The 25,461-nt window shown below is 40.0% G+C and overlaps 2 protein-coding genes across 3 annotated transcripts in view; one reads left to right on the top strand and one right to left on the bottom strand.

Annotated features, from left to right (window-relative positions):
• slc2a4rg (SLC2A4 regulator) overlaps window positions 1-13,980 on the top strand; it is a 33,160-nt gene extending 19,180 nt beyond the window's left edge. The window contains exons 3-9 of one of the 2 annotated variants that reach the window (XM_071476488.1): window positions 2,894-2,994; window positions 4,432-4,670; window positions 7,524-7,624; window positions 9,400-9,673; window positions 10,760-10,906; window positions 12,454-12,581; window positions 13,644-13,980. In XM_071476488.1, coding sequence (XP_071332589.1) covers window positions 2,894-2,994; window positions 4,432-4,670; window positions 7,524-7,624; window positions 9,400-9,673; window positions 10,760-10,906; window positions 12,454-12,581; window positions 13,644-13,755 — 1,102 coding nt within the window. In that variant the 3' untranslated portion in view covers window positions 13,756-13,980. The remainder of the gene's footprint in view (window positions 1-2,893; window positions 2,995-4,431; window positions 4,671-7,523; window positions 7,625-9,399; window positions 9,674-10,759; window positions 10,907-12,453; window positions 12,582-13,643) is intronic. The other variant, XM_071476489.1, reaches the window with a different exon arrangement.
• zbtb46 (zinc finger and BTB domain containing 46) overlaps window positions 13,847-25,461 on the bottom strand; it is a 66,269-nt gene continuing 54,654 nt past the window's right edge. Inside the window, exons 8-9 of the mRNA XM_071476484.1 lie at window positions 24,395-24,570; window positions 13,847-24,298 (exon numbers count right to left, since the gene is read on the bottom strand). Coding sequence (XP_071332585.1) covers window positions 23,858-24,298; window positions 24,395-24,570 — 617 coding nt within the window. The 3' untranslated portion in view covers window positions 13,847-23,857. The remainder of the gene's footprint in view (window positions 24,299-24,394; window positions 24,571-25,461) is intronic.

The following is a 25,461-nucleotide window of genomic DNA, read 5'->3' as shown; positions in this document are numbered from 1 at the left end:
TACCACACAGTGTGTATATGTGCTTACACATGTTCATCTGCATATATGGGGGAGGACTGTTATGTTTATCATGTCATCACTAAATTTACTGCATGCAATAAATGTACCATGGGTGGACTGAAAGGTTCCTGTAAACATCTAAATTTGAGGAGTCAAAAACCAAGAAACCCTAAGACATCCTTCCCCTAAAACACACATACACACACACACAGACCAACTTTGTTGACAGCGATCTCTGTCTCTGGCCTTCTTTCTGGATGCTAAATAAAGGTATCCCCAGTTTAACTTGTTTCAAAATAAAGCTTTGCATAAGAAGATGCAGACAGATTTACTGTGATGCAGTCACTTTTTATTCTGCCCCCCACTCCCACCCAGTTTAATGGCTCTAGGCAGACAACAAGTGATAGAGAGAGTAGAGGACCGTGGCATTTACAGTATCTGCAGGCACTGATGTGTTCATCAGAGTAAGCAGTGAACAGGAATGACGGGGCTGTTATCTGTGTGAGCTGGTTTTATGATGGCAGAATGTGGCACCCATCTGCTTCTTACTTGGTATAAACATTGATATCAAAGCCAGTCTGATAGGGTTAGTAGATTAGCTTCACCACTGTCAGCATGAGTAAGAGTCAATCAGCAATTGGCCCCCTGAGAAAAGAGTGTCTTCAACATGCCATTAGTGTTTATTGTATCTATTGCTTAGCACATGCACACACAGACACACACAAACACCCGCACCAGATGTAATGACACTGCGGTAGAATACCAACGTTCTGCCGGGAAGCAGAGGAAGGAAAAAGCTCAATGTCAGGAAATCAGGCAGGGTAGGGGGGTTAGGGGGTGGGGTCGTGGGTATTAATGGGGTCTGGTGTGTGTTGGTATCTGTGTGTGTGCGTGCATGTGTGTGTGCGAGAGAGAGAGAGATATCAAAGTTTGAATTAGCTCTGGAAACAACTAATAGGCTCGCTTTCCTTAGGCTTGCTTGCAGTTAGCATGTCTGTCTCACTAATACACACACATGACCAAAGACACACACCAAAAACACACACACATGCATGACTGTGAGTGGTATGCTATAAGAATACCACTTTCAACACAATAGGCAGACTCAACGGGACTTTACCAGGACTCCGAACGCACGTTTTGTAGAGTTAAAAACACCATTTCTTTATCTCCAGAGTGAAGCTGATAACATGTTGTCCATATTGGCAACAAAATGAGAAAAATAGCAGAAAAATGTTATTAAAATAGACAGACGTCCATAAATCAAACGCCTGTCCCTGGTTGACCCTGTTTAGTGCTGAAAACAAGGCTAATGACTGAAACAGGACACGGCTAATCTTGTTATCTCTTTATCTCTCGTCCAGATTGTGTGTGTGTGTTTATGCATGTGTATGTGTGTTGTGCATATGTGTATTACCAGTGTCTTCTCTGGGTATGTCTTCTGTCTTAGCTGTGTGGATATTATTCTTTGCATACTGTGATTCTCTCCATGTTGGTATTTTATAATTAGACACAACTGTTTTGTCAACCGCCTGCATTGTATTCAGAACACACACACACACACACACACACACACACACATATAAACTCGTGTGAACATCAGTGTGGAGTGTTCAGATTCCTTCCTATCTCGCACATTCCTCTACATCTAACAAATTCTCATCAACCTGGGAGCTGAGACTTTCCGAACTTTTTCTGTGTCATACAATGTTTTTAAATCTAGTCATTTCTAATCTGTGTGTGCAAGTACATGTACGCTTGCTCATTTAAAGTGTACTTTTGTACGTGCTTGTGGACACAAGAGTGGAGTTTTTGTGTTGAGTATGTGTGTGCGTGTGCACTGAGACTCAGAGTGGATCTCTGCCAGGGCTTAGGGCTTGGCTGAGAGAAAGCCTCAAACCAGTTTACTCTGGTTGTGTAGTGGAGAAGTCTGGGGGCGGGACAAAGACCTCTTAAAGCTGCAGACCATGTGTATCTTTGTCTGTCTGTGTATGAGTGTTTGTCTGCTTTGTGTTAGTACATGTGTGTTAGTGTGTGCATTCATATGTGAACATTTCACAGCATCTGGGATTGTATATTACATACAGTATGTAGCTACTCACCACATTGTATGGAGTTTTGGGATTTTACATGAGAATTTTATGTGTGTGCAAGTGTGCACAAATCTGTTGGTGAGTTCTTGGCCCTACACTGAATTATTTCCCCCATATTTCACTTTCAAGGACAACAGAAATAGAGGTGAGGAGTGCAACATAGAATAGACTGGGTGAATAACATTTGTGCTTCATTGCAGGATTGAACAAATTACTGTTGTGCCGTGTCACAGTTTTATTATAATACAGGATGCCAAGGCATACTGTTTGAGCTCACTGTGCATGTATATGTGCACTGTGTGTATGTGCACATTGCCAGTTCAATTGGGCAGTGTAAATAAGGTTTAAGCTGAGGGTGGACTGCTCAGCACGGAGTTTACTGAGCAGGAAGGGAGGAACAAGCATCTCTCCCTCTCTCAAAGCAACGTTGCAAAAGCCGTGCAGAAACACACCACAAAACTCTTTCTCTCTAGAGTCTTTCCATTACATCTTCATGCACACACATGCACATACGCAAACGTACACAGAAACAGTAAGTTCCCCCAGATTTACTGTTCACATAATCATGTGTCTCTGTGCACTGGCTACTTCTTTTGTTGGATTTATTAGCTATCTCAAATTTCTTGATATTTTTGGGGGCTACAGGGATTTGAAGTTTTCTCTTGGGACAAGGCCAGGCTTCTTCTTATAAACCATTTTCCATTACTCAGATAAACAATGAAAACAACAAATTATTTTACAGAGGATGCCTTAAGTTTGATTTGTGTTGTGTGGTCAATCCATTTTTATGTTTTTTGCAGGAAGCCCTCAGGTCATGCTGATAAGGAGGTGATGGCTGCCACCGTCCTGACCTCACTGTCCACATCCCCTTTGGTGCTCTACCCTTCCTCTGCATCCACAGGTAACGCCACTGCCTCAGTGTCAGCTGCATTTAACCTTGCCCTTGCTGTACCTTCAGCAGAAGCTACTCCATCAAATACAGATTCATCAGCTGTATTAAACAAATCAAGGACACTGACTTTAAATCATGCCAACGGTTACTCACTGTCAGTTAGGTGAAGATGGTGACAGTGGAAAGGGATACTCATCAGAAATCACTTGATGTTAGTTTAACCTGACATAGACTGAGATACTTAGTCATTTATGTGCTAACCATTATTCATCCAATGGAAAGGAGTTTTAAAATATTTTTATCACTATTTCCTTATCTTTGTTTGCATACATGTTTACCCAAACCAAGTGCTTATTGCCAACTGTTCAGCCTTGACCATATCACCATAGCTCCTTTTGCTGTTTCAAGTATTACTGTGGTTGCCATCACCATGCCAACCCCACCAGATGGTCAAAGTCCTGTCAGCTTTTTTATTTTTTTTAACACAACATTAAACTAAAGCTATTGTTTTTGCTCTCAGTACCCTGTCAGGCACCCTGTCTTACACGGCTGTACTGTGACAATGTACAAATAAATCTATAGCAATGTAAGTTTTTATTGTAGAGTTCGGTAGTCTTCAGATCTTGTCAGAGGATGGTGTGGGTTTGGGAGGAGCTAAGCTAATGAAAGATTTATTTAATACAAAGTGTTGCAGAGAGAGGATGTTAGTTTACATACTTGATTCATCATAGTTTGGTCAGGCCTCATGAAAATGTCTGCATGTGTGTGCACATTGGGAGTTTGGGCAAATGTTCCATGCATCCAAGCTATTAGCACAACTCACTCTATGCCTCCCTTGACACTCCTTATGATGCTTAAACATCGAAATGGCTTTTGTGTGATTTGTGTAACTTGACATTAAAAGTTGTCACATGGTTTGCTCTAGGGCTTAAGTAATTCTGTGAAGTAGTACAGTAATCCTCATACACAAACATATTCATTTGAACTCAGATTCAACTCCGTTCTATAGGATAGTTATTGGTTGGTATAAATTAATCCCCAGTGTATATGATGTGGATTACTCTGTTGAAGTTCCAGTTTTGTTTTATTTTATTTTTTTATTATTACATGTTTTGCCTCAGTAAAAGTCAGATCAAGCAAGTGTGATTATTATAGTCTTACAGGTTAAGGATTATTGGATTTATGAATAAACCAAATTGTATAGACAAGACTTACAAATAGTACATTACCAGTCCAGGAAATTAAAGATGTGTTGGGCTTAATCAGCAGAGCTCAATATAGCTTAATGCAAAATGTTACGAAAATATCTACTATATGTAAGGTATTACAGATATTAGAATGTACAAATCAAACTGTGTGTGCTGTAGAGATATTTATTTCCATTTCAGAGGTAGGATTGTGTTGCATTTAATCTGAAGTCAACCGTGTGTATTCTTTAAACTGCAGTCCCAGAGCCAGCCAACAGGGCTTGGAAAGAAGTGCTGTCAGCTAGCTACAGCAGTTCCACCAGCGGAAACTGGAGCTGGGATGCCAGCGACCAATCGGTGCCCTCCACACCGTCCCCACCTCTGTCCAACGATACCAACAAGAACTTCCTGCTCTCGTCCCAGGGTGATGATGTCAGCGAGGATGTCACAGAGAGCACGCACTTCATGTTTGAGGACCCCATACCTCGGAAACGAAAGGTAAGGATGGGTGTCTGATGTGATGTTGATGTCATGTCCAGGGTCATATATTGTAACGGTGAATTTTGCTATTCAAATGGTCAGTTGTATTTTTTATTTATTTATCTTCATATATTGGAAATTCCAAAATTTCTGTTTGTCATATCCCATAGGAAGCTAATTTAAATAATTTTGTCCCCAGCCAGTATCTGCTATTAGGTTAATTCAGCATCCTGTGAATGCAGTATAAGTAATGTTGTACTTTTAACCTGGCAACCTATTCTTTCTGGATTTTGTCAACATTTGGCACAAAACAGTGCAATACCATGTGTCATTTCCTGTGCATATTAAGTATATTTTTAGGATCACCATGTATGGATTGAATTAATGATGGAAGAGAAAAGGTGAAAAAGTCAAAATCAACATTTCTAGATGTGACCAATTATCGTCCTAATGCTTTAATAGACTTTTATTGTGTGATTCAAACGAGAAGAAAAGTTTACATCTACAGTCACCATACAGTTTCTTGACTCTGTGGGTTGCTTGACACAACTGTGGTTTTGTGGTTATCACAGCAGCCCTACATGCTGTCCACTCCACTTATGACTAAAAACAAAGGTTAGGACACACTGAGCAATACTTGAGGGCCACAGTTTCAAGGAGAGACTTTGGAAAACCCACTAGAAAAATTCAGAAAATGTAAGCACCGTGCAGTTTAACAGCCTCTGACATGTGGCTCGTCACTCTCTGCTTGTGTGGAAGATGGATTATGTTCTCTCTTTCACTTCTCCCCCTCTCATTTTTTTTTTTTTACCAGAGCAACAGTCCAGAACGTCAAAGTGTTTTTCACTGTCAGGAAGCTTTCTATCCCCCTTTCAGCCTTTTCAAGGGGAGAGGTGGGAAGTTTTATTAAGAACGAAGGAGAGGAGGCAGACGGGGGAGGGATGATCAGCAGAAAGCAACAAAGGGTTCCATGGATGCATGAAAATGAGGATAGTCAGAGTGTGTAGAGGAGGAAAGAAGCATTGATGCTCAAGGTAGCAACGGGAGGAGAAATGAATCTCAATATATCCTCTGGCCATAGAGTGACAGAGGAGAGCTCATATACTGTACAATATGTGGGAGTTTGCAATTCAACCTCCCTGGAGTGGGGCAGCAGTGAAGATTATTGAGCTGCTGAATATATGAAACCATAAAGACTCCAAGGACGATGCTGCCAGAGACCTATGCCGTACCATAGATAAGCGGACAGGAAATGAAGTAGGATGAAACTGGGAGGAATAGACACACAAGTTGTGAGGAAAAGGGCTGAAGTGTGAGCTAACTTGCCTTGTGTTGTGATATAGCTGGCGCCAGACCCAGAGGTCTAAACCTTCTATGAGCAGCTGCCCCATTGGATTGTAGTTTGATTTTGTGCAGGCAGTGAGTTAAGAGGATTATTAAACATTGCAATCATCAGTTTTACTGTAACAGTGTTAAGATGCAAGAAAAACGCTTAGGGAATTAAGTGATTTGTGATTGTTTGTAGGATTATAAACTAGCTTTGCTGTGTAATTTTTATTAGGAGGGTTGTTTCAAACTGCATGGTAGGGCACGTGCATATGGTCAGCACCACTCAATTAGTTTCATATTATGTTGGTGTCAAATGCAATGAAAGGGAGTGATAATCAGTGAGAAATAGTTCAGAGGAATAGTAGTGTAGGAGAGTTAACATAACCATTGATAAAAAACTGTTCTACTCTGACTTCTCTTGCTTTGTTTCCCTCTTTCTATCTCTCCTGCTCTCTCCCTCCCTTTTTTTCTTGCCCTTCTTTCTCCAAAGGCTGTTAAAAGGTAATGAGCGTACACACCCACTGTCTTTCATTAGCAGTGATGCAGGTCCCTGCCTGCTCACGGGACAGCTGCCAACCCCTGATGTGTGGAAGAGAAAATGAATTGAGATAAAAAAACTCCCACTCCATCCATCCATCCATCCCCTCTTGGCTTATGAACCATGGAGGGTTATTCTTGGTTTAATGTAAAATCAGATATGATAAGCAAAGCATTTTCAAATGCTACTTTTAATGATCAGAGGTTAAAAATAGGTCACAGGTGTGCTTTTGTGCCTGTCTCTGTTTACGTGGGGAAGTTCTTATATTTAGTACATGTACTGTATGTTGTGTTAGTCTTTAGGGGGGGCACCCCCAGACTGCACCTAACACCAGACTATTTCCGCTGCAGTACATCTCCACCAGCCCACAGCATGCAGCAGGAGGAGATCACAATAGTATATTTATTTTGCTCATCATTCTGTCAGTGAACATGAAAGTACTGTGAGGTAGACAGAGAAGGATACTGTTTCATTGTCTTCTCCCTGTCCCTGTCTTTTTCTGTTTCTCTCTTTCTCTTTTACTCCGTTTGTGTCTGAACTTGTCACATATCAGGTTTCTATTTTTATAGGCTCGCTGTTCTAATAGCTTTCTAATGAGGTGTAGTGTTTTGCCCCTTGTAGAGTGGCACTCAATCCCCCACGAAGGCCTTTCTATTGAGTTTGCCAGTGAGAATTACACAGAAGAACATGAGACCACATGCTACGTAATTCTCTGTTTCTTTTAAATACTTATGAGTGTTCTGCAGATAATATGTTTAGTTTTATCAGTTTCTACCACGGCTGACAGCTGATCTTTTTTTTTTTTATTTTATTGCTGAGAAAGTGATTCAAAACCAAAGTGCTAAACCAAAGACAGATGTGATAGCATAATTGCATGGATTGCGAAGTGGACATCAGTTAGTGTCTAATTTATTTATTGTTTAAAATTTGTGACACTGTTTCTGTGAGACATTAAACTGTCGTCACCTGGCTCATGTTGGTTTTGGGCTGAATGTCTCTTTCAGAACTCCATGAAGGTGATGTTTAAGTGCTTGTGGAAGAACTGTGAAAAGGTCCTCAGCACCTCCTCAGGGATCCAGCGACACATCCGCACCGTCCACCTGGGGTGAGTTGTTATTCATCACTAGAAAACCAAAAACACAGATATCGTGTCTTGGGATTAACAGTCCCATTTGTAGGGGCCTTTGATCAAATATGTGCTCCATTTTTTTTTTACATGTTTTATAGATAAGCTCTTAAATCTTTAATAAACATGGATATTGAATTAGAATATTTTAGGTTTGCTGTATTAGTCTTTATTTCTTTCCTCATAAAGTCTCAGATGCTGCCTAGTGTCTTAGCTCAAACCCCTACCCACACCCACAGATACACACACATATATTTATTATGTTTTATTTATTCTTTTTTTAGTATCCTTTTTGCTTATGTGGACAGTGATACCTATGGTGTCTGTTTGTTTGATTAGGGACCTTCACTGTGTAGGTGTCAATTTAGTAATCCTTGCTCTGCAGCTTCAGGGTAACAGTGTCCAAGCAGATCTAAATAGTGTGGTAAGACAAGAAAAGCGATGCACATCTGACTTGTCACAACTTGGATGCTGTCCACCTGGCTGTCTTAACACCTGACTAGCTTGAGCTTGTGTGTCACCTGTATTCCACACGTGCACATTGTATCATATTTGGGGCATTTTTATCAAAAATAAGTCATATTGTGAGGCTCCTATTAATAAAAGCTGTAGATAACATTTACTGCTTTTACCCAGCAGGTACATTTGGCATAAAATAAAATGATGCATTTGTCACTCAGGGAAATACAAAGCAGTAATATCTTTGAGTTTGAATAGTATAGTATGGTATAGTATAGTATTGTCAGGAAGAATTTAGTAATTATGATCATTTTCTGCTCATCTATTACTCGATACACAGAGAGACAGAGTCGTACTGTTACTTCATGCGTTAGCTGCACCTCATACAGTTTTTGAAGGAAAAGGCGTCTACACATCAGCAGCCTGTTTGTCTGAGGGGCTCTGCAGCACACTGGCTTTCACTGCCCCCTGCTGTTGGGAAGAGTGCTTATGTTTGCAGAATGGTCTGGTACTTTAGTAAAATGGAACATCACAGACAAAGATATTGGCATCTTTCATGACCACTGTGGTCCCAAGTCAGTATTTCAAAATGATCTTAATATTTTGAGAATCTGTTCATTATGCTCTTCTGTCTCTCCTGTCACTGTCCTTATCACAATGAAGACAAAAAAACTTAAAACTTGTTTTTAATTTTCGTAGAAATGTCAGTTACTAACAGATGAACACAATGTACTAGATGGCCTTGGCAATATATCATAGGCCTACTCATCCTACCTGTAGCACAGGCAACAACTCTTAGGCTAATGCACCTCGGAAGAATGAGATCATTTGAAATCGTGGACCTGAGCCACCAAATTGGTGATTGCAGATTAGAGAGCAGTGAGTGGAATTATTTCAGGCTCGTACCGTAAAGTAAGTGCTTAGCACTTTCTGGCATTCATGCTTATAGATTTGAAATGAAAGGGAAAAACAATATCTCAGTTCTTAAGATACACTGGTATTGCTTACATAAAGATGTGGTCTTTAAAGATGCTGTAGCAAGATATTCGGAAAAGTTTATGATACCTGACATTTATAGCGTGAGTGGCCAACAGAGTGTAATTGCTGTAACTGTAACACTGTGGTCAGAGGAATTAGCAAGCAACAAGTACAATAACAGAAGAGCTGCATTTAGCATCATAGTCTTCAAAAGATGCTTGGCCCAAATTTTAAGAGGCCTGAAGATAAAATAGAGTTGAAACAATCTTAAGTTGGGGATGTGTAGTTTTTATTCAGTTGCTGTTTCTCTCCTGCAGGCGAAACAGCGACTCGGACTACAGTGATGGAGAGGAGGACTTTTACTACTCAGAGATTGAGGTCAACATGGACAGCTTAACAGAGGGCTTGTCCAGCCTCACACCCACCTCCCCCACCACGGCTGGTCCTCCACCCGTCTTCCCGCCACCACTCACCGATGTCCCTCACTCCGAACACATCAACATGAATGGCTCACAGAGCCATGCCCCGACACTGCTCAGTCAGTCAGCTCCCTCCACGCTCTGCCACATCCGCACTGACCATGCCTACCAGGTAAGTCACACACGCCACCAGACAGGTTTTGGACAAATACTTACACTACTAAAATGAATTTCTATAAATAAACACATCCTAATGCAATACAGTTGAAAACAAGGAAAAACATGAAGCAGTACATATGTTACCGAGCCACAGAGTTTTCCAGTTTTCTATTGTATGGAATTTGCAGAGGCAGTTTTTGAGATCAGTGTAGCAAAAAGCACAGAGGTCAGGGTGAATTACTTAACTCCTACACTAGTGTGGGAGTATATATGTATCAGGGAGAGAAAGGGAAAAACTTTCTTGCAAATATTAACATAAGTTCACATGAACAATGAAGCCAGAAAACTTTTAGTCATGAGATTTAATTATCCTTATATTCATGCTTGCAACACTTAATGTGAACAGCTTTGTAGCAACTTTGGATATCTATGCGTCCTTCTTCGTCTTCTGCTCATCCTTCTTCCTTTTCTTCCTGCTCTTCTAAACATAACCAATTCATGTGCACCCCTCACTTGTTTGCCCTTGGAAGTAAAAATGAAATGTTTTCAGTTGGAAGAACTTATTTAGTTAAAGTATAAATCTTTAAAATATTCAATATTGAATGCAGTCCTTCTCAGTGGTGGGAGGCAGTATTGAACTTTGCCATGACAACGCCAAATGCACACAAAAGTAGACTTGCGTTATGCATATGCAGTGAAATTGCTGATGTTTCATTTTCTCTATGGCCCATACTCATACTCTCTCTAATTATTACTGCTAACTTTATGTTCTCTCTGCTATTCTTTATTCTCTCTTAAAAACTGTTTTGTGCCATATCCCACAAATGCCTGCCAGTATTGTTGAACTATAACTGTAAAACTATCAAAATTTATGAGTTATGTAATATACAAATTTCTGTTTTAAGCAGTTTTGATCTTGGTTCATAATCATGATATGAAGGCACATTTCAGATTAAGAGGTGGAGAAATACCTTCCCCACTAATTATATGATATCTTTTTTCTGTGCTATCTGTCGTTTTCTTCCTGCACTTTTCCTGTCCCTCCTTGTTTCTGTCATGTCCTTTCCTTGCTGCGGTGGGGTGGTTGCCCATGTTCCAGGCCACTGCTCCAGTGAGTATCCCAGTGGGTCCTGAGCTGGCAGGGTTAGGCAGTGGTAATGGGACCGGGCCTGGAACTGGAACTGGGACTGGGAACGGCATCAGTGTGTCGTGGCAGTCCCCTCCTGTCATTTTCAAAGGCGTCCCGGTGAGTGAGGCTTTGTCTCACGCCTTTTTATCTTAATCTTAACTACTTTGCTGCTGTTTCTCCACTTGTAGCCATTTGAGCTTTTTGTCCCTCTGGTTTTTCACTGTCTCTGCTTCTCTATACCGTCATCTTTTAATATAGAAAGGCATCAGTCTGTCTGTATATAGCACAGTTCATCCAAAGATGCTATTCAGAGTCTTTTACATATAATCAAGAAGAGAAAACCAACTAAATGTGCATGCATTAACAACATCATATAACTGTTGCAAACATTAGACTGTATGTGCTGTCTCTATGATATGTGTACAAGACCAAATGCATAGAAATACAAATTTAAAAAGTGAGTATGAAGTAAAAACTGAGTCAAACTAAAAGAAACTGAAGCACTATGTAAAAACAAGTTTATAATATTACACTGTAAAATCCTCAGTGTCTCTAGTGGGCTGTTTTAAAGGCTGGAGCCATAATGGTTGAAGGCAGCATTGACTTGAATCAGAGTCTGGGCTCCAGGAACAGTCAGGAGACAGTCAGAGGACCGGGGGGATCTTGGAGGCACATACTGTATCTTAAAAGCACATCAGACGTACTCAGGCATAGAACTGTTTAAATATTTACAAACCAATAAAAGGATCTTAAAATCAATAATAAACCTGACAGGCAACCACTGCAGTGACACAAAAAGCGTATGTAATGCCATCTTTTCTGGTTGTAGATAGATCATGTACAGATGAATTTTATATGAATTGATTTTGAACTGTGCGTCTGTTTGGGAAGGAGAGCATCAGGATAGTGCAGCTTGTCGGTGATGAAGGTGCAGATTGATGTCTCTACACCCCCTTTTCAGGGATAAATGTAGAAAAAAAGACAACTTCAAGATATACATGTCCTAACAACAGCAACGCAAAGTTTGATGTCATCCGTGTGATTGTGATAACTTGTGCCTGTCTTGTAAAGATAGGAAGCTTTTTGAAGTTAAATCAGCACGGTGCTCCACAAAGTTATACTGTGGCTCTGGTTAATCAAAAGCAATAAAGAATTTTCCGTAGAAATGACAATAGTGGCTGAGGCCAATTCCAATGTCTGTCTAAAAGCATAACATGTTCAACAGTATTTCAAGCTGCATAAAGAAAACAACACTGATCCCTAACTTGTTTGCAGCTTTTACCATAGCTGTCTCTGTGATCTCTGTGCTTTCCGTGTTGGTTACAGTGAAAATGTAACCGTAATGAGTATATTAAGAGAAATGCACTGCTGGCTTGGTGGCTAAAAGACAATGAATAAAAACAGGAAAAAAACATTTGCACATTCCATTATGTGCAATCTAAAATAATTGAGGCCAGCTTTTTAGTTCAGCTAAAAAACTCTTACCAGTTAGTTGAACTAGTAATACTATGACTTTTTGTAGTTTATTCTGACAGGGACAAATGTTTTGTCTTTCTGATAACTGACTTCTCTTTTATTTTGGAGAGTAGACCAGACACTGCGAGGCGTCACTGTGCAAGTACTGTATTGAACAATGCGCTTAGGATGACTTTTCACTTTTGCAGGGGCCTGTGACTCACGTCCGAACAGTCAGCATTGGCGAAAAGCGACAGCCAACAGCCAACACACACAGCACTGTTAACAAGAACCATGCTTTAATAACGCCACCAGCTAAGTCAATACCAGGAACCAGGTAAGCAGCAGCAGTTTTCTGTTCATGATTCTGTTTAAATCAAAGAAGTGGGGGAAATTTTACTGTAGTTATCTCTATGAATTAAATATATGGGACTGTGTTAATATATTTTATATCTTGATCATATGATTCAGCAGTCTAGATTATGAATGCCAAATTGTGTTTCTTTCTTTTGAATCTTTCTTTGTCCTTTCATATCACATTCATTTACTACAAGTCATTTTCTCTTTGTGGCAAAAAAATGCGAACAAGTCGCTGTTATCACTACACAATGTCTCGGTTACATCAATTTACTCAACAGTTGTTCATTTCAGAGTGATTCTAGTTGGTTGCATTGTTATAAATTGTTCTAACCCTTTAAACAAAGAAATAATCGAATTAGTAGTTTTTTGCTGATGGGATGTAAAAAATAAGGACATGGAGACACTAATTTATGTCATTGTTCTAATGTTAAAATTTCTGAATAATAGCTGGCCTCTATTGACTTTCTGATAAGGCCCAACCTGAGTCACAACAAGCACTATGCACTGCCAGCACCCTGCACTGCTCTTCATGGCGCTGACTCACATCAGATCAGATATCACTTCAAATTAAAAAAAAAAATCATTTGCATGCAATCATCAACGTCTTCAAATATGGCTTCTCTGTATTGATTCATGTTTATGCTCGATAATACTTCACTTGTTTAAAGGAAACACTTCTGTTATTGTGTGCTTTTGTATGTGTATGTGTGTGTACCTCTGCACTTACGTGCACATGGACACATTTTGGTGCCTGCGAGTGCATTGTATGTATGTATGTATGTATGTATATATATATATATATACACACACACACACACACACACACACACACACACACACACATACATACATACATACATACATACTTATATATATATATAAGTATGTGTGTGTGTGTGTATGTATATATATATATATATATATATAATATGTATATGTGTGTGTGTGTGTGTGTGTGTGTGTGGTTTTTTTTTTGCCCGTTTGGGCGCCTGGATGTCTCTGTGCATGTCCTTACACTGTCACATCTGCTGTTACCAAGGAAACCCCGTGGGGAGGCAAAGAAGTGCCGAAAGGTGTACGGCATGGAGAAGAGAGACATGTGGTGCACAGCCTGTCGCTGGAAAAAAGCCTGTCAGAGATTCACCGACTAATCCAGTCCCCTTCCCGCGTCTGTGAGATGAGCTCTTCCTCACTCAGAGCGACAGCGATGTGGACTCTTCCACTGAGGAGATGAGGAGAGAGTTCTTCACCATGGAGCTCTCAGTGCTGCTTCCTCTGGCCCAGTAGGGGCTTTGCCTTCTCTCTTTTCCATTTCCAAACACAAAGAGAAAATAAAACTGGTGGGTTTAAAAAAAAAAAAAAAAAAAAAAAGAAAATCAGCAAGGAAAAAAAAACTTTATGCAGGTTGGAGACTTTTTCTAAGACTGAGACATTTTCACTCTGTTGATGAATAAGGAAAAAAAAAAAGAAACATTTAAATTGGATTCTTAACCTTCTGATTTGATTTTTGTTTCTCACTCGCCATTTTTTCACAGCCTCAACTCAAGACAATGTTTAAAGACTACAGATAAGCTTTTTGGTATACTCTGTTGTTCATTATAGGAGCGTCATGTAAACTACTGTTTACGGAGTGGATAATAACTCTTGGGAAGTTTAAGGGTTAACACCAGATTTGCTCGGTAAGATCTCTGTAGCATATCCGTTTTTCATTGCCACTGTTTAAGGGACTTCAAACCTACCAAAGGCAAAAAGTCTGTTTGCTTACAACTAACAGCTTAGGTGTAAGATCAATACCGAATCTAACATCACTGTCTTCTGCAGCCTTACTGGGTATCGACCGTATATTTAAACACACATTGTTCCATATCTCACAACATGTTCATCAATCACATTCAGCACAGCCAGCGACACTTGTAATTTAGCAGAAATGCTCAAAAACTTCACACCAAGTGGTACAAAGAGTTTTCCCTTGACTTTCCAAAATATTTTAGAGAGATGTACACAATATATGAAATATATTTCCCTCTCTTCTTTTCTATACTTATTCCCTACTTATACCCTAGAGATATGCACCTTGAAGAAATAAGTCGATTCTTAGAGTATCACTGTAACCACAGCGAATGACTGAGAGAGTGGATATCTATTTCTTAAATAGAGTTTATTTTCAACAATTAGTTGCTTAAACAACTAGCAGTTGCACTGTGCAATCAGCAGAATTACAGCATTTAATATTGTCTTTCTTGCTCTGTGGTTGTCATTGTTATTAAGGTGAATTGAGGCAGAAAGGCTCATTTATTTCCTTTGACAGCTCATGTTCTTAAAGAGATTGTTTACCACAATGAATGAAACACGAATGATAACTGCCCTTTGAAACTTCAACTTACAGTCTGACTGATGTAAATTGTGTATGTAGGTAAATAACATTGAGATCATAACGCAACAATCACTGCCTGATAAGAAGTCAGGCATTCTGTTTCATTTCTCACAATTTGAAATTGAGACGTTAACCAGTCTTTAGGCTTTGGAATAATTATCATTAAACAGCAGTTCAACAATTTGTAGACACCAAACCTAACTTCATAGGAACCAAGACTTTTTCCTGTGTTTTCACTAGATTTTCTGTTTAGTCCTTTAGAATTATCTTTCACTCTGGTGTGACATTTGAATATGAAAAGTAAGAATCAAATCAAGTAAGTGGTCTTAGCGGTCGACTATACTGATTTATCTGGAAGTAGGTGGAGCAAGGTTTTAAAATATTGCACCAAAGTGGAGTTGTACTTTTTAGAATAGGCCTGTAATAGTAAATTACAGGCCAAGTTTTCCAAGCTTTAGATGAAATATAGGTGGTAGATTTTTAGATAAGTAGAAATTTTAATTTTTTTGATTATATCCCTGTCATATTTGTTCAGCAATATTGGCCATTCTATGAAAATAGCACTATTTAATGTTAAAACCCAATTTGTTACTTGCTTTGTATCTCTATTAGTCGTCATATATATAAAACAAACAAAGAAAGAAAAGATGTTAAGACATCAGAAGTAATCTTACAACTCTTTTTTTTTCTAGAAAGATTTACAAAACATGCTCTTCTGTAACACAGGAGGGTTCCTGCATTGAAAAATTTCCACAAGAATATAACTTGAAAATTTTCCCCTCATTAATAACATACAGTCGTCATTAACTTGCTGCGAGTTGACACAGTCAAACTTCAGATTCAAATAACTGTGATAAAAGATAATATTGGGGCTGTTTAAGATGATAACCAGCTGCCCATACCCAACCATATAATCAAGTCCATTTATTTATTTATTTATATAGCCCAAAATCACAAATTTGCCTCATGGTGCTTCACAGTCTGTACCACTTAAGACGCTCTCTAACCCACAATTCAGATAAAGAAAAGCCCCTGAACAGGTATTTTTCTGATGTGCGCTCAGACGCGGAGTCATGACAGTAGATGTATATTTTTTGAAGAGATTCACCTTCATGCTGTTTGTCAGCAGCTTTTTGAATGTAGATTCTGCTGTGTGTCATCTACTCTTGAGGCAGTCCTGATCACCATAGTAACTTATCACATGCGCACGCACACACACACACACACACACACACACACACACACACACACACACACACACACACACACACACAGAGTGCCTGTCCTTTTCTGTATGAGCAGGCCAACTTTGAGCAGACCCCTTGACTGAGGATCAGTGCGACTTCAGACCTCTGTCGCCATAGAAACATCTGCACTGTCCTCTGTCACCACAGGGTCACTCGTGGTGTTTGCTGTCGGCCGATACCACCTTATAAGTGTCTAGTTATCGCTTCTCGATGAAAGATGAGATGATGCCTGCTTGTTCATTGCTGGCTTGAAGTCAGTGGGCAAAAACATTAAGCACACATGTTTGCTGTAATAGTCATTCTAAATATCTCATTCATTTCCTGTTATACACCACCACATTGTTTTGAAAATTACTGATCCTGCCTGTAAAGTGTTTATTCCAGTGGCATCCCAGATAAGCTAGGCCTCCCTCTCTCTCAGCTTGCGAGAGCAGTCGGCAGGCCTCTTCCGGTCAGAAACTTCACAAAGTGCCAATGAAAAGAACATAAAAAAGGAAAAAGGTATACTGACCTAATGAAATTGCACTATGTTGCACTGCGCAAAGACATGTTTTTATACATGGACATTTTATATACACAAATTTTGAAGTGAAAGGATTTTCTTTTTTCGACGGGGTGGGAAGGGTGTCGTCACTGCCCGATGGAATAAATGGGGTGTCAGGGATAGGGGTCCTGTACCTCTGGGGTCCCCCATTATTAGCAAGTGATCTTGACAGTTAATGTCTTTCTCTCTGTGTCAGATTTATTGTACTAAACATAGTGGTGCTGGCAGTCATAGAAGTGTGGTACTGGGAAGTACAGTGTGGTACTTGGGTAGTCAGTCACTTTGCCTTTCCTTGGAGGAGTGCCAAGGACTGAAAGCAACACCTGCCTTGTCTCAGTGATGGGAAAACACCGGTCTCAGTCAGCAGCTACACGTTATCGTCTTGATAGCAGATGCTTTACAGCGTTTAATTGCCTGGAGTTTTTTCACAGTACACACTTTTTTTTAAATCCGTAAAGCTCATCTTTGTGCTTTCTTTACTTAAATAAAAAAAAAAAACTACCAAAAAAAAAAACAAAACAGGTTCATGCTTCTTTACATTTTACTGAGCTGAGGTGGTAACTGTAGATAGTGTTATTAGTGCTGGATACCACTTTTGATTCTGTTATCTCTGGTTTGGTCAGAGATCAAGTGTCAAATGCAGCCCATCAACTCTCTCTCTCTCTCTCCATCCTCTATGTAAGCACTTTTAGATTCCACCAGCAGGGTTAGAGGCCAGTGCTTTTGCTGGCAGTGAATGGGACTGTTAGCGCATGTTAAGCTAACAGGTGCCTTTCGTTGTTGGCCACTATTCCACCTTTTTCTTTTCTCTCGAGTTGCACTAAACTGGCCCGTGATGATTAAGACCCAGGCTGCGTGATTAAGAGCTTGGCTCAGCTCGACTTGGCTCGGCTGAGTGCGGCTTGGGTCATCGTGGCCAGAAAGAACTCTGGGTACAAAGTCACTCTTGTGCACAGATCTCAGACAAGAGAACTTTATTGGTGATTTTTTTTTTTTTTTTTTTTTTTTTTGAGAAACAGATCAACAATTGAAACTTTCACCTAGAAAAAGAGAGATGGAGATTGAAGTTGACCGAATGGGTGTGCAGGGAAACTGGAGATTGACAGTAGATGAAAAGCAGATGCGAGATGCGCAGTGACGATATAGATGGATTTGCAGTTTCAGGGCTTTCTTGTACATATGCAACAAAAGAGAACCGTGAGGCTTTTTCATATATTGTTGTTGTTTTCGTTGTTGTTGTATCTCTGTTATATGAAAAGGAAACTTTTTTACAGTACAGTTGCTCAGAATATTTTTCTTTCATTTTTTAAAAAGTCGATTGAGAAGCTATAGTGAACATAACACGTAAAAGATTCAATGTATATTGTAGCTTAGAGGCAAAGGGGAGAAAAACAAAACTTGTTGAATGTAAAAACCTACAAAAAGAAAAAAGTCTTTTCTGTTGTTATATTTGCTGGCTAGTTTGTACTGCCTGTAGTGAACCAATAGCGCATCCTGATTTTGGTATCCAAATCTTTTAACATTCACTGACAGCTGTCGCCACACTGCTAAATCATAACACAACCATGCAGTATTGCTTTACTATCTTACTTTGTGCAATGAGATGCTTTATAATGGAACAAGAACTAACTTGAGCTTTTTGGTGACATCTGGGCAACTTGCTCACACTGTTGCTGTCCGTCTTTTGTCTTTCTCCCTGCCAAATAGTAATTTTTTTTTTTTTTTTTTTGAATGTGTGTGGTTGTTGTGATGGATGATGTTGTTGTTTGTGGTTGTGACGTTAAGATGTTGTTAGGCAGGATAACCTTTGACCTTTGGTCATGATGAAAATTGTAACCTTGCGGGAATCCTTAACCTGCCGTGCACATTCCAACAGACAGCACGCTTTTAGTGTCTTCCACCTGTCTCCCAATAGACATATCCTTCCCATTTCCTTTTCACTACAGTGTTTCTTCTCTGATCACCTTCTCCTTTTCCATTTCCTGTTCTTGTGCTATCCAGCTTTACTGTGGTCCCACCCAAGCCTTTACCCAGTATATTAAGCTAAACTAAACCCTTCAAATGTGCATAAAAAAAAAGCCTTTGTTTTTTCCAAATATGTCAAAATCTATGTGCTGCTTTCTTGAATGTCAGTTTTCATTTCTGTGTAAACCAGCAGCAGCAAAGCCAATAGATCTCCTTCCAAATCAAATGTAATGCATTGCAATGGCAGCTCCACTTTTCGGCTTCTTCTACTGTGTTCTTATTGTTTGTCCAGGCTTTTACCCTCTGTCTGTCACATCTCTCAATTCATGACCATTTTTGTTTCTCCTGTTGTGTTTTTACTGAGCCTTACACTGGCCGGTGTGATAACTGACTTTTGCTTTATTTTTGTTTTCTCATTGATTGGTTGAATGATTGATTGATTGTCTGGCTGAGTTTTAGGTTGTTTTGCATGTCTAGCATCGCTCAATTTTTTTCCTGTTTGTTTTCTTGTTAGGAGATACAACACTGAAGGGTTTTATGTGTTAGATTTCCCCTTTCAGAAACTGATAACCCAAGGCTGATTTAGTTTGTTTTCCTCGAAATGTTAAGATGCTCATTGCAGCCCAACACACACACACACACACGCACACACAGCACTAAAAGCATTTTGAGGGAAACATGACATCAGCCTCGGGGTCTTCACTGGAGGGCAAGATTTCTCCTGTGTGTGGGCTCAGCCTCTGGTCTTCATCAGCAGTCCCACGCACATGGAGGAAGCACTTTCTGAGAAGTGGTGCACTCAAAGAGTATTTGTGTGAATGTCAAGCCTATGACTAGTGCTTGGAAAGATGGATGACCATGTATGATGCTGATAATGTGATCTATGTGATGTAATGTGACAGAAAGAAAATAAACCTGAATGGAAGAAGCTTGCTGCCAGTTTTTTTTTTTTTTTTTTTTTTACTTTAATGTGTAGATGAAAAAAACACTTCAGGAGATGTTTATAATGAAAAATATTCCAAATAAGGAAATGTGGCAGTGAAAGTTTGTAGACTGGATTCATTTCTGTTTTCTTTGACTTGTCTATTCTGACCTCTTGTGGGCTGCAGTGGTAATGACAACACTAGTTCTTAAAACAGTCCCATCAGGCATGAGAAAAAAAAATCCACAGCACACATTGGTCACTTCTTTACAGCAGCAATTTCAAAATTTATTGAGACTGATTGGTTTTTGCAAATAATAGTCAAGCTAATTCTTCCACTAAACATGAAGTTAGAAAGAGGCTTGGACGGCCGGCGGGCCAGCCCCAACATCAAAACAGGAGGCTCATGGTTGACTGTAAAAATGTTTTGTGATCAGTACTATCAACCGAAAAATATCTGCACAAGAGCACTTAAATCTGCCCAAAACAAACAGGTGTAAAAACAGGACAGGTTTTTTTGATTATTTAACACATTTTGTTACAAACACAGGTTTATGATAATCATCAATATAAAGTCAGTATCATATTGAACAATATTCCCAATGAAAATAAACAAACCTCAAGCTTCAAGGGCAACCTTTTACAAATTAAAGACCCTCTGAAACTTGAGAGAGGAAAATAAATAATATATAATAGTAATATAAATTCATATATATGAAGGTATACACACATCACTCTTAGTAGAAGAACAAAATCTAAAGTAAAAAGCGCCAATTTTGAAATATAGTATAATATAGATATACCCATATCTATGGCTTCATGATTTGCACGTGTGAATCAAGCTATACAGGCTAAATGAGGATTGCAATTTGTACACGTCTAAGAATACCCATATTCATCTGCAATAGAGCAAATAGTTCCAGTTTTGCATCGTGGAATGAGACAGTTGTGTGCAGATGCCGAAGACGTCGCTTTGGTATGACAAAATGAACACAGGCATGCAGTTAAGACCACAGAATCAGGGCACAAAAGGTCATCAACACACGGTGGGAAGGAGAATCTAGTCGCCCATCATGATTTGTCTCTTTGAAGTTTTACCCTCAAATATCTTGCATCTCTAATCGGATCAGTCACATCTCGGTAATCTCTTTCCGTCAATACAAATATTCAGTCGTCTCTCAGAAACAAGCACTCTCACAAGCACACAGGTGAAATGTCATTGAGGCACATATTGAGGGGTTGATGGCAGACGTTTTCCTGAAGTACAACCCAGTATGAGGAAGAAGACATACAGTACAGGTTGTGAGAAGAGCACAGGAACGGGGGAGTCACACATACATCCAGACGTCTCTCAAGTGGCCGCAACAGCACCACAGGACAGAGATTTGTCACTAATCATGGGCTCCTTCCACACCCACCATTGACATTCATAAAAATCCTACCCCATTGTCTTTCTTCTTTTTTCACCCCAAAAAAGTACAACTATTTAATAAATGGATCAAACAAAAACACAATAAATAATACCAATAAAATAAAGACATTGCCAGACATGAAGAAAGCATCACAAATCGCAATGTATGTTGAGTTTCTCAGTGGGGGTTTATGGGAAGTGCAGTCCATGGCACCTGTAGCAAGGAGGCCTGATGTGTATGACCAGCACTGGCAACAAAATGTTTCCCAGAGTTACTACTGCAGCGCTCACTTTCCCTTTATGTAAATGAAACTAGAGTTCAAGCCAGTCAAATGCTGGCGGATAGAAATACAGCATGTAGACTCGACAGCCTTTGGTCTGCATGCTGCATTTCTACTTGATTGTGTGTCATGCGAAGGCGTGAGACAGTAGAAACTAGAAAAAAAAAAAAAAAAATTAAGATGCAGTCTTCAAAAGCTAGCCAGTTCTTCCACTCAGCCCTTCATATTCACAATAATACCATAACATGTGCACTTTTTTTTTTTTTTTCCCAAACTGTGACAAATAGTGACAGGTTCAAAAATAAAAACAACCCAACAACAAAACTGTTAACCACAACAATAAATCCAAAAGCACCTGCACACACAGACTGTGAAACAAAAGCACTTCATGTATACAAGGTACTAGATTGGTTTTGGTTCGATATTAATCAATTAGTGTACATTAGTGATGCAAAAGCGTGTGCTGAATATATGTTGCAATCAATATCTAACAGAGAAGTTTGACAGTGAAGTTGTTTTCCCCCTTGGTAAAAAAAGCAAATACGACAGAAAAAGCGTAAACTGGCACAATAAAAGGTTGATAAAAGCCCCATGGCTTGCTGTCCACAACAAGGCAAAGTATAAAAGCTTTTTTTCTTATACAAGATATAAAATATCAAAAAAAGAACACACAATAAAGCTTAGCATCCAGCACTTAATAATAATAATTAATAATAGGAACATCAACGACAGTAATCATAGTTCTGATAATCATAATAAGACATGTCATCTGCCTCACTTGAATTGTCAATAACTTTGCCAAAAAACATGGAAATAATCTTAAGAAATCAATATAGACTTTTTTTTTTTGGACACTGGACACTCAAACATTCTTGCATACAAACACCCATCCTGTTCCACACGACACAGAGAGCGAGAGAGGAGGGAATGACTTCTCAAAACTCAGGAATCCACAAACAGGTTTTTCAATAAATAGCTGTTAAACAAAACAAATTAATATTACACTCTCTACAAATATCAAACTCTGAATTTCAAGCAACAATTTCAATCCTCTTCTTTTAACCTTACAAAGCCGGAGAAAATATATCACCAAAAGAAAGCGAAACCATGGAAAGAGTCTGCATATTTTGTGTTCAGAGATTGGAATTACATGACCAAGGGAAAAAAAAAAAAAAAAAAAGAAAAAAAAAAAAAGAAACTTTTTTTGAAACAAAGGCAGCTCCTCCTTAGCTGTGAGAGACTTGGCTCTCAGGTCCTATCATCATAACCTCCAGTGTGAGAGAAACTGAACCAGAGACAGTGAGAGAGACGGAAAGAGTTAATAGTGTAGGTCATGTGGATCCACTGTGTGCTTGTGTTGATTTTCCAAACAGGGAAGCAGACACCGATGTGCACTTTGTATATAAAGAGGTTTAAGACTCTTACATACACCGTGAAACTCTTTTTCAGTCTCTCTCCGTCTCTTTGTCTCACACACACTTAACGCCCCTTTAAAAATTCCAAAAGTCGTATGTACATTTTTCAAATCTCCAGTATCTGTTGGAATGGATCGATAGAAACCGTGTGGTAAACTTAAGTGAAGAAAAGATTAAGGACCCCACTGAAAGGCATAGGCTATTTAAACAGCAATCTGCACAAAGATTCAGTGATCTCCATATCGTGATAACAGTCAAGAGGACATAAAGTATATCCTTAAAGGTAGGTGCGGTCACCGAGTTGTTTAGGTAAGTAAAGATCAGATCAAAAATGTAAACCACGGGTTCAGGGCTTTGATAGGAGTCAGTTGTCATTAAAGTGCAAGTCTGTGGCAGTAGGACTCTGCATCAATGTGCCATTGGGCTGCCCGGTCCTCTGACACACGTAGCTTTGCAATAGATTTAGACTCTCCCTTCACTCACAGAGAGACACTTTCCCTAGAAGCATTACACCCAAGGTGGGACCAAGATACCCCCTCTCCCTCCCCCCTCTCCTGGCTTTTTCCCTACACTGTAAGTGATCCTTGGTTTCCATGGTGATTGTGATGGCAAACATACAAAGTTGCAGTAAAGTTGCAGTCTAGCATTGGCCACGTCCTTGGCAGCGTCCTCGTTGATTCCTGTTGTGGCACAGTAGAAAACTACTGGACTCTGGCCTGAACCCTCAAGAAAAAGAAACACAAAAACACTGCATCAGAAGTAAAGGAGGTAAGCAGAAAAAGCCTTGCACTCGAGCCATCTCTTGACCACTCTTCTTCTACTATGGCAGTCAAGGTTGAGAATAGCCTAAGTGTATGTATCTGCGTGTATCTGTCTGCGTGTGTGTCTGGCGTGTGTGTACATGTGTGCATTTGAGTGTGATACTCATAATGGTTTTAGATCATTGTCGCGCATCACCCTACAGCATTTCCATTCAAAGGAAGGCCTGCCCACAGTGGGACGAATGGGTAAAGAGAGCAGTGTTTTCTGCCCAAGAGATCGCAAGAGATCCTCAGAGATTGGTTTATGAGCCACTAACAGGAGCCTGACAGATTCTAGGAGATCCAGGCAAAGTCCCTCTCACTCCCATTCTGCTGCTCCCCTTCCTGTGCCGAGGAGTCACTCTCCTCCTTCTCATTGTCCAGTGCTCCATGTGCCTCAGTGGTCATCCCTGAGTCCTTCCACTTCCCTCCTTCTTCCTCCCCTTCTCCCATCATCTCTCCATCCCCTTCCACCATCATCTCCTCCTCCCCCTCTCCATCGCCGTCACACTCCGCCTGGTCATCATGGAAACGATCGCCGGGATACAGCTCCTCCTCCGGAGAAATATCTCCACCCACCTCCCCGTTGTGGTCCAGCAGTGCGGCCATGCCCCGGCCAGAGCAGTCGGCACAGACGCCGTGACGACGGGAGCCGTGTTTGATTCCGACGCTGGCTGCTGACATGAAGACTCGGCTGCACACTTTACATACATACTTCTTGTCTTTGCTGTGGACCTGTTGGATGGAAAAATATCATTTCAGAATTTTTATGTACACGTTGGTTAAGATGTAATTTATGCCCCCAACTGGTGATCATATGGACCCACTCACCAGTGTGTGCCTCTTCATGTGCTCCCTTCTGGTGAACTTCTTGCCACAGATTTCACAGGGGTAGGGCCTCTCACCAGTGTGAGAGCGCATGTGCCTCTTTAGGATGCACTGGTGCATAGCAGAGAAACTGCAGTAGGGGCACTTGAACTTTTTACGGATCACTGTGAAGTCATTCACTGTAGGAACAGAGAGAAGGAGGGAGGGAGGGAGTAGGGGGGGGGGAGAAAAGAGAAGAAGAAAATATATTAGTGCTGAATGAAGCTCATTTACATAAACTGAGACGTCACTTTTCAGTTACATTTAATTAGCAGCATGGTCTAGAAATGTACCATCAATTCCCATGGCCACCCCAACCCCAGTCAAGGCTACAGTTGCCCTGGCAACAGCTCTTCCTCCATACTAAAGCAATAAAGGCAAAGAGATACTATAAACACACGACACAACAGTCAGTCTGCCTTGGTTGCTCTAGGAGGTCTCTGCTATGGACAGCAAAAACACAGACAGAAAGACAAACACAGACAACGACAAGAAGGCTGAAGGTTGGGAAATAATCACACACACAAAGAGAGGCTTCAACATAATAATAATTTTTTAAAAAAGAACTAATATTAATACAATGTCCCAGTCTTGTGTAGAAGTCTGGTAGGCCAATTATCTCAAGGTCTAGACTTAAATGGTAGTTAAGCCAGGTGAAGGGTATCCAAGTAAACCGATTGTGTGTGTGTGTGTGTGTGTGTGTGTGACTGTGTGTCTAACCAATGAGAAACTTTACTATCAAGGCATACAGTATATAACCAGGATTGGCTGTGTACACAAGCACAACACATACTCTACACATCTACAGCACATGAGGAAGGGAGTCAAACACACAGTTAAGGGTCCAGCTATAAGGAACACAATATAATTACCTCCATCTGCAAACCGACTTCTGCTCTGATTAAAGCATATCGACAAAAAACATGCATATATACATAAACTGCACAAACGGATTAGAGAATTCAGATTTTTTGTTTTTTAAATATATGTTAAATGAAAACACAAAGAAAGAAATATTGTTGTGATTATGT

Source organism: Trachinotus anak, unplaced genomic scaffold (genome assembly GCF_046630095.1).
Source record: "Trachinotus anak isolate AG129_WGS33_773 ecotype Australia unplaced genomic scaffold, CSIRO_AGI_Tana_v1 ptg000004l, whole genome shotgun sequence".
Lineage (NCBI taxonomy): Eukaryota > Metazoa > Chordata > Actinopteri > Carangiformes > Carangidae > Trachinotus > Trachinotus anak.
The sequence above is the reverse complement of the archived record's forward strand: the minus strand, read 5'-3'. Positions and strand labels throughout refer to the sequence as shown.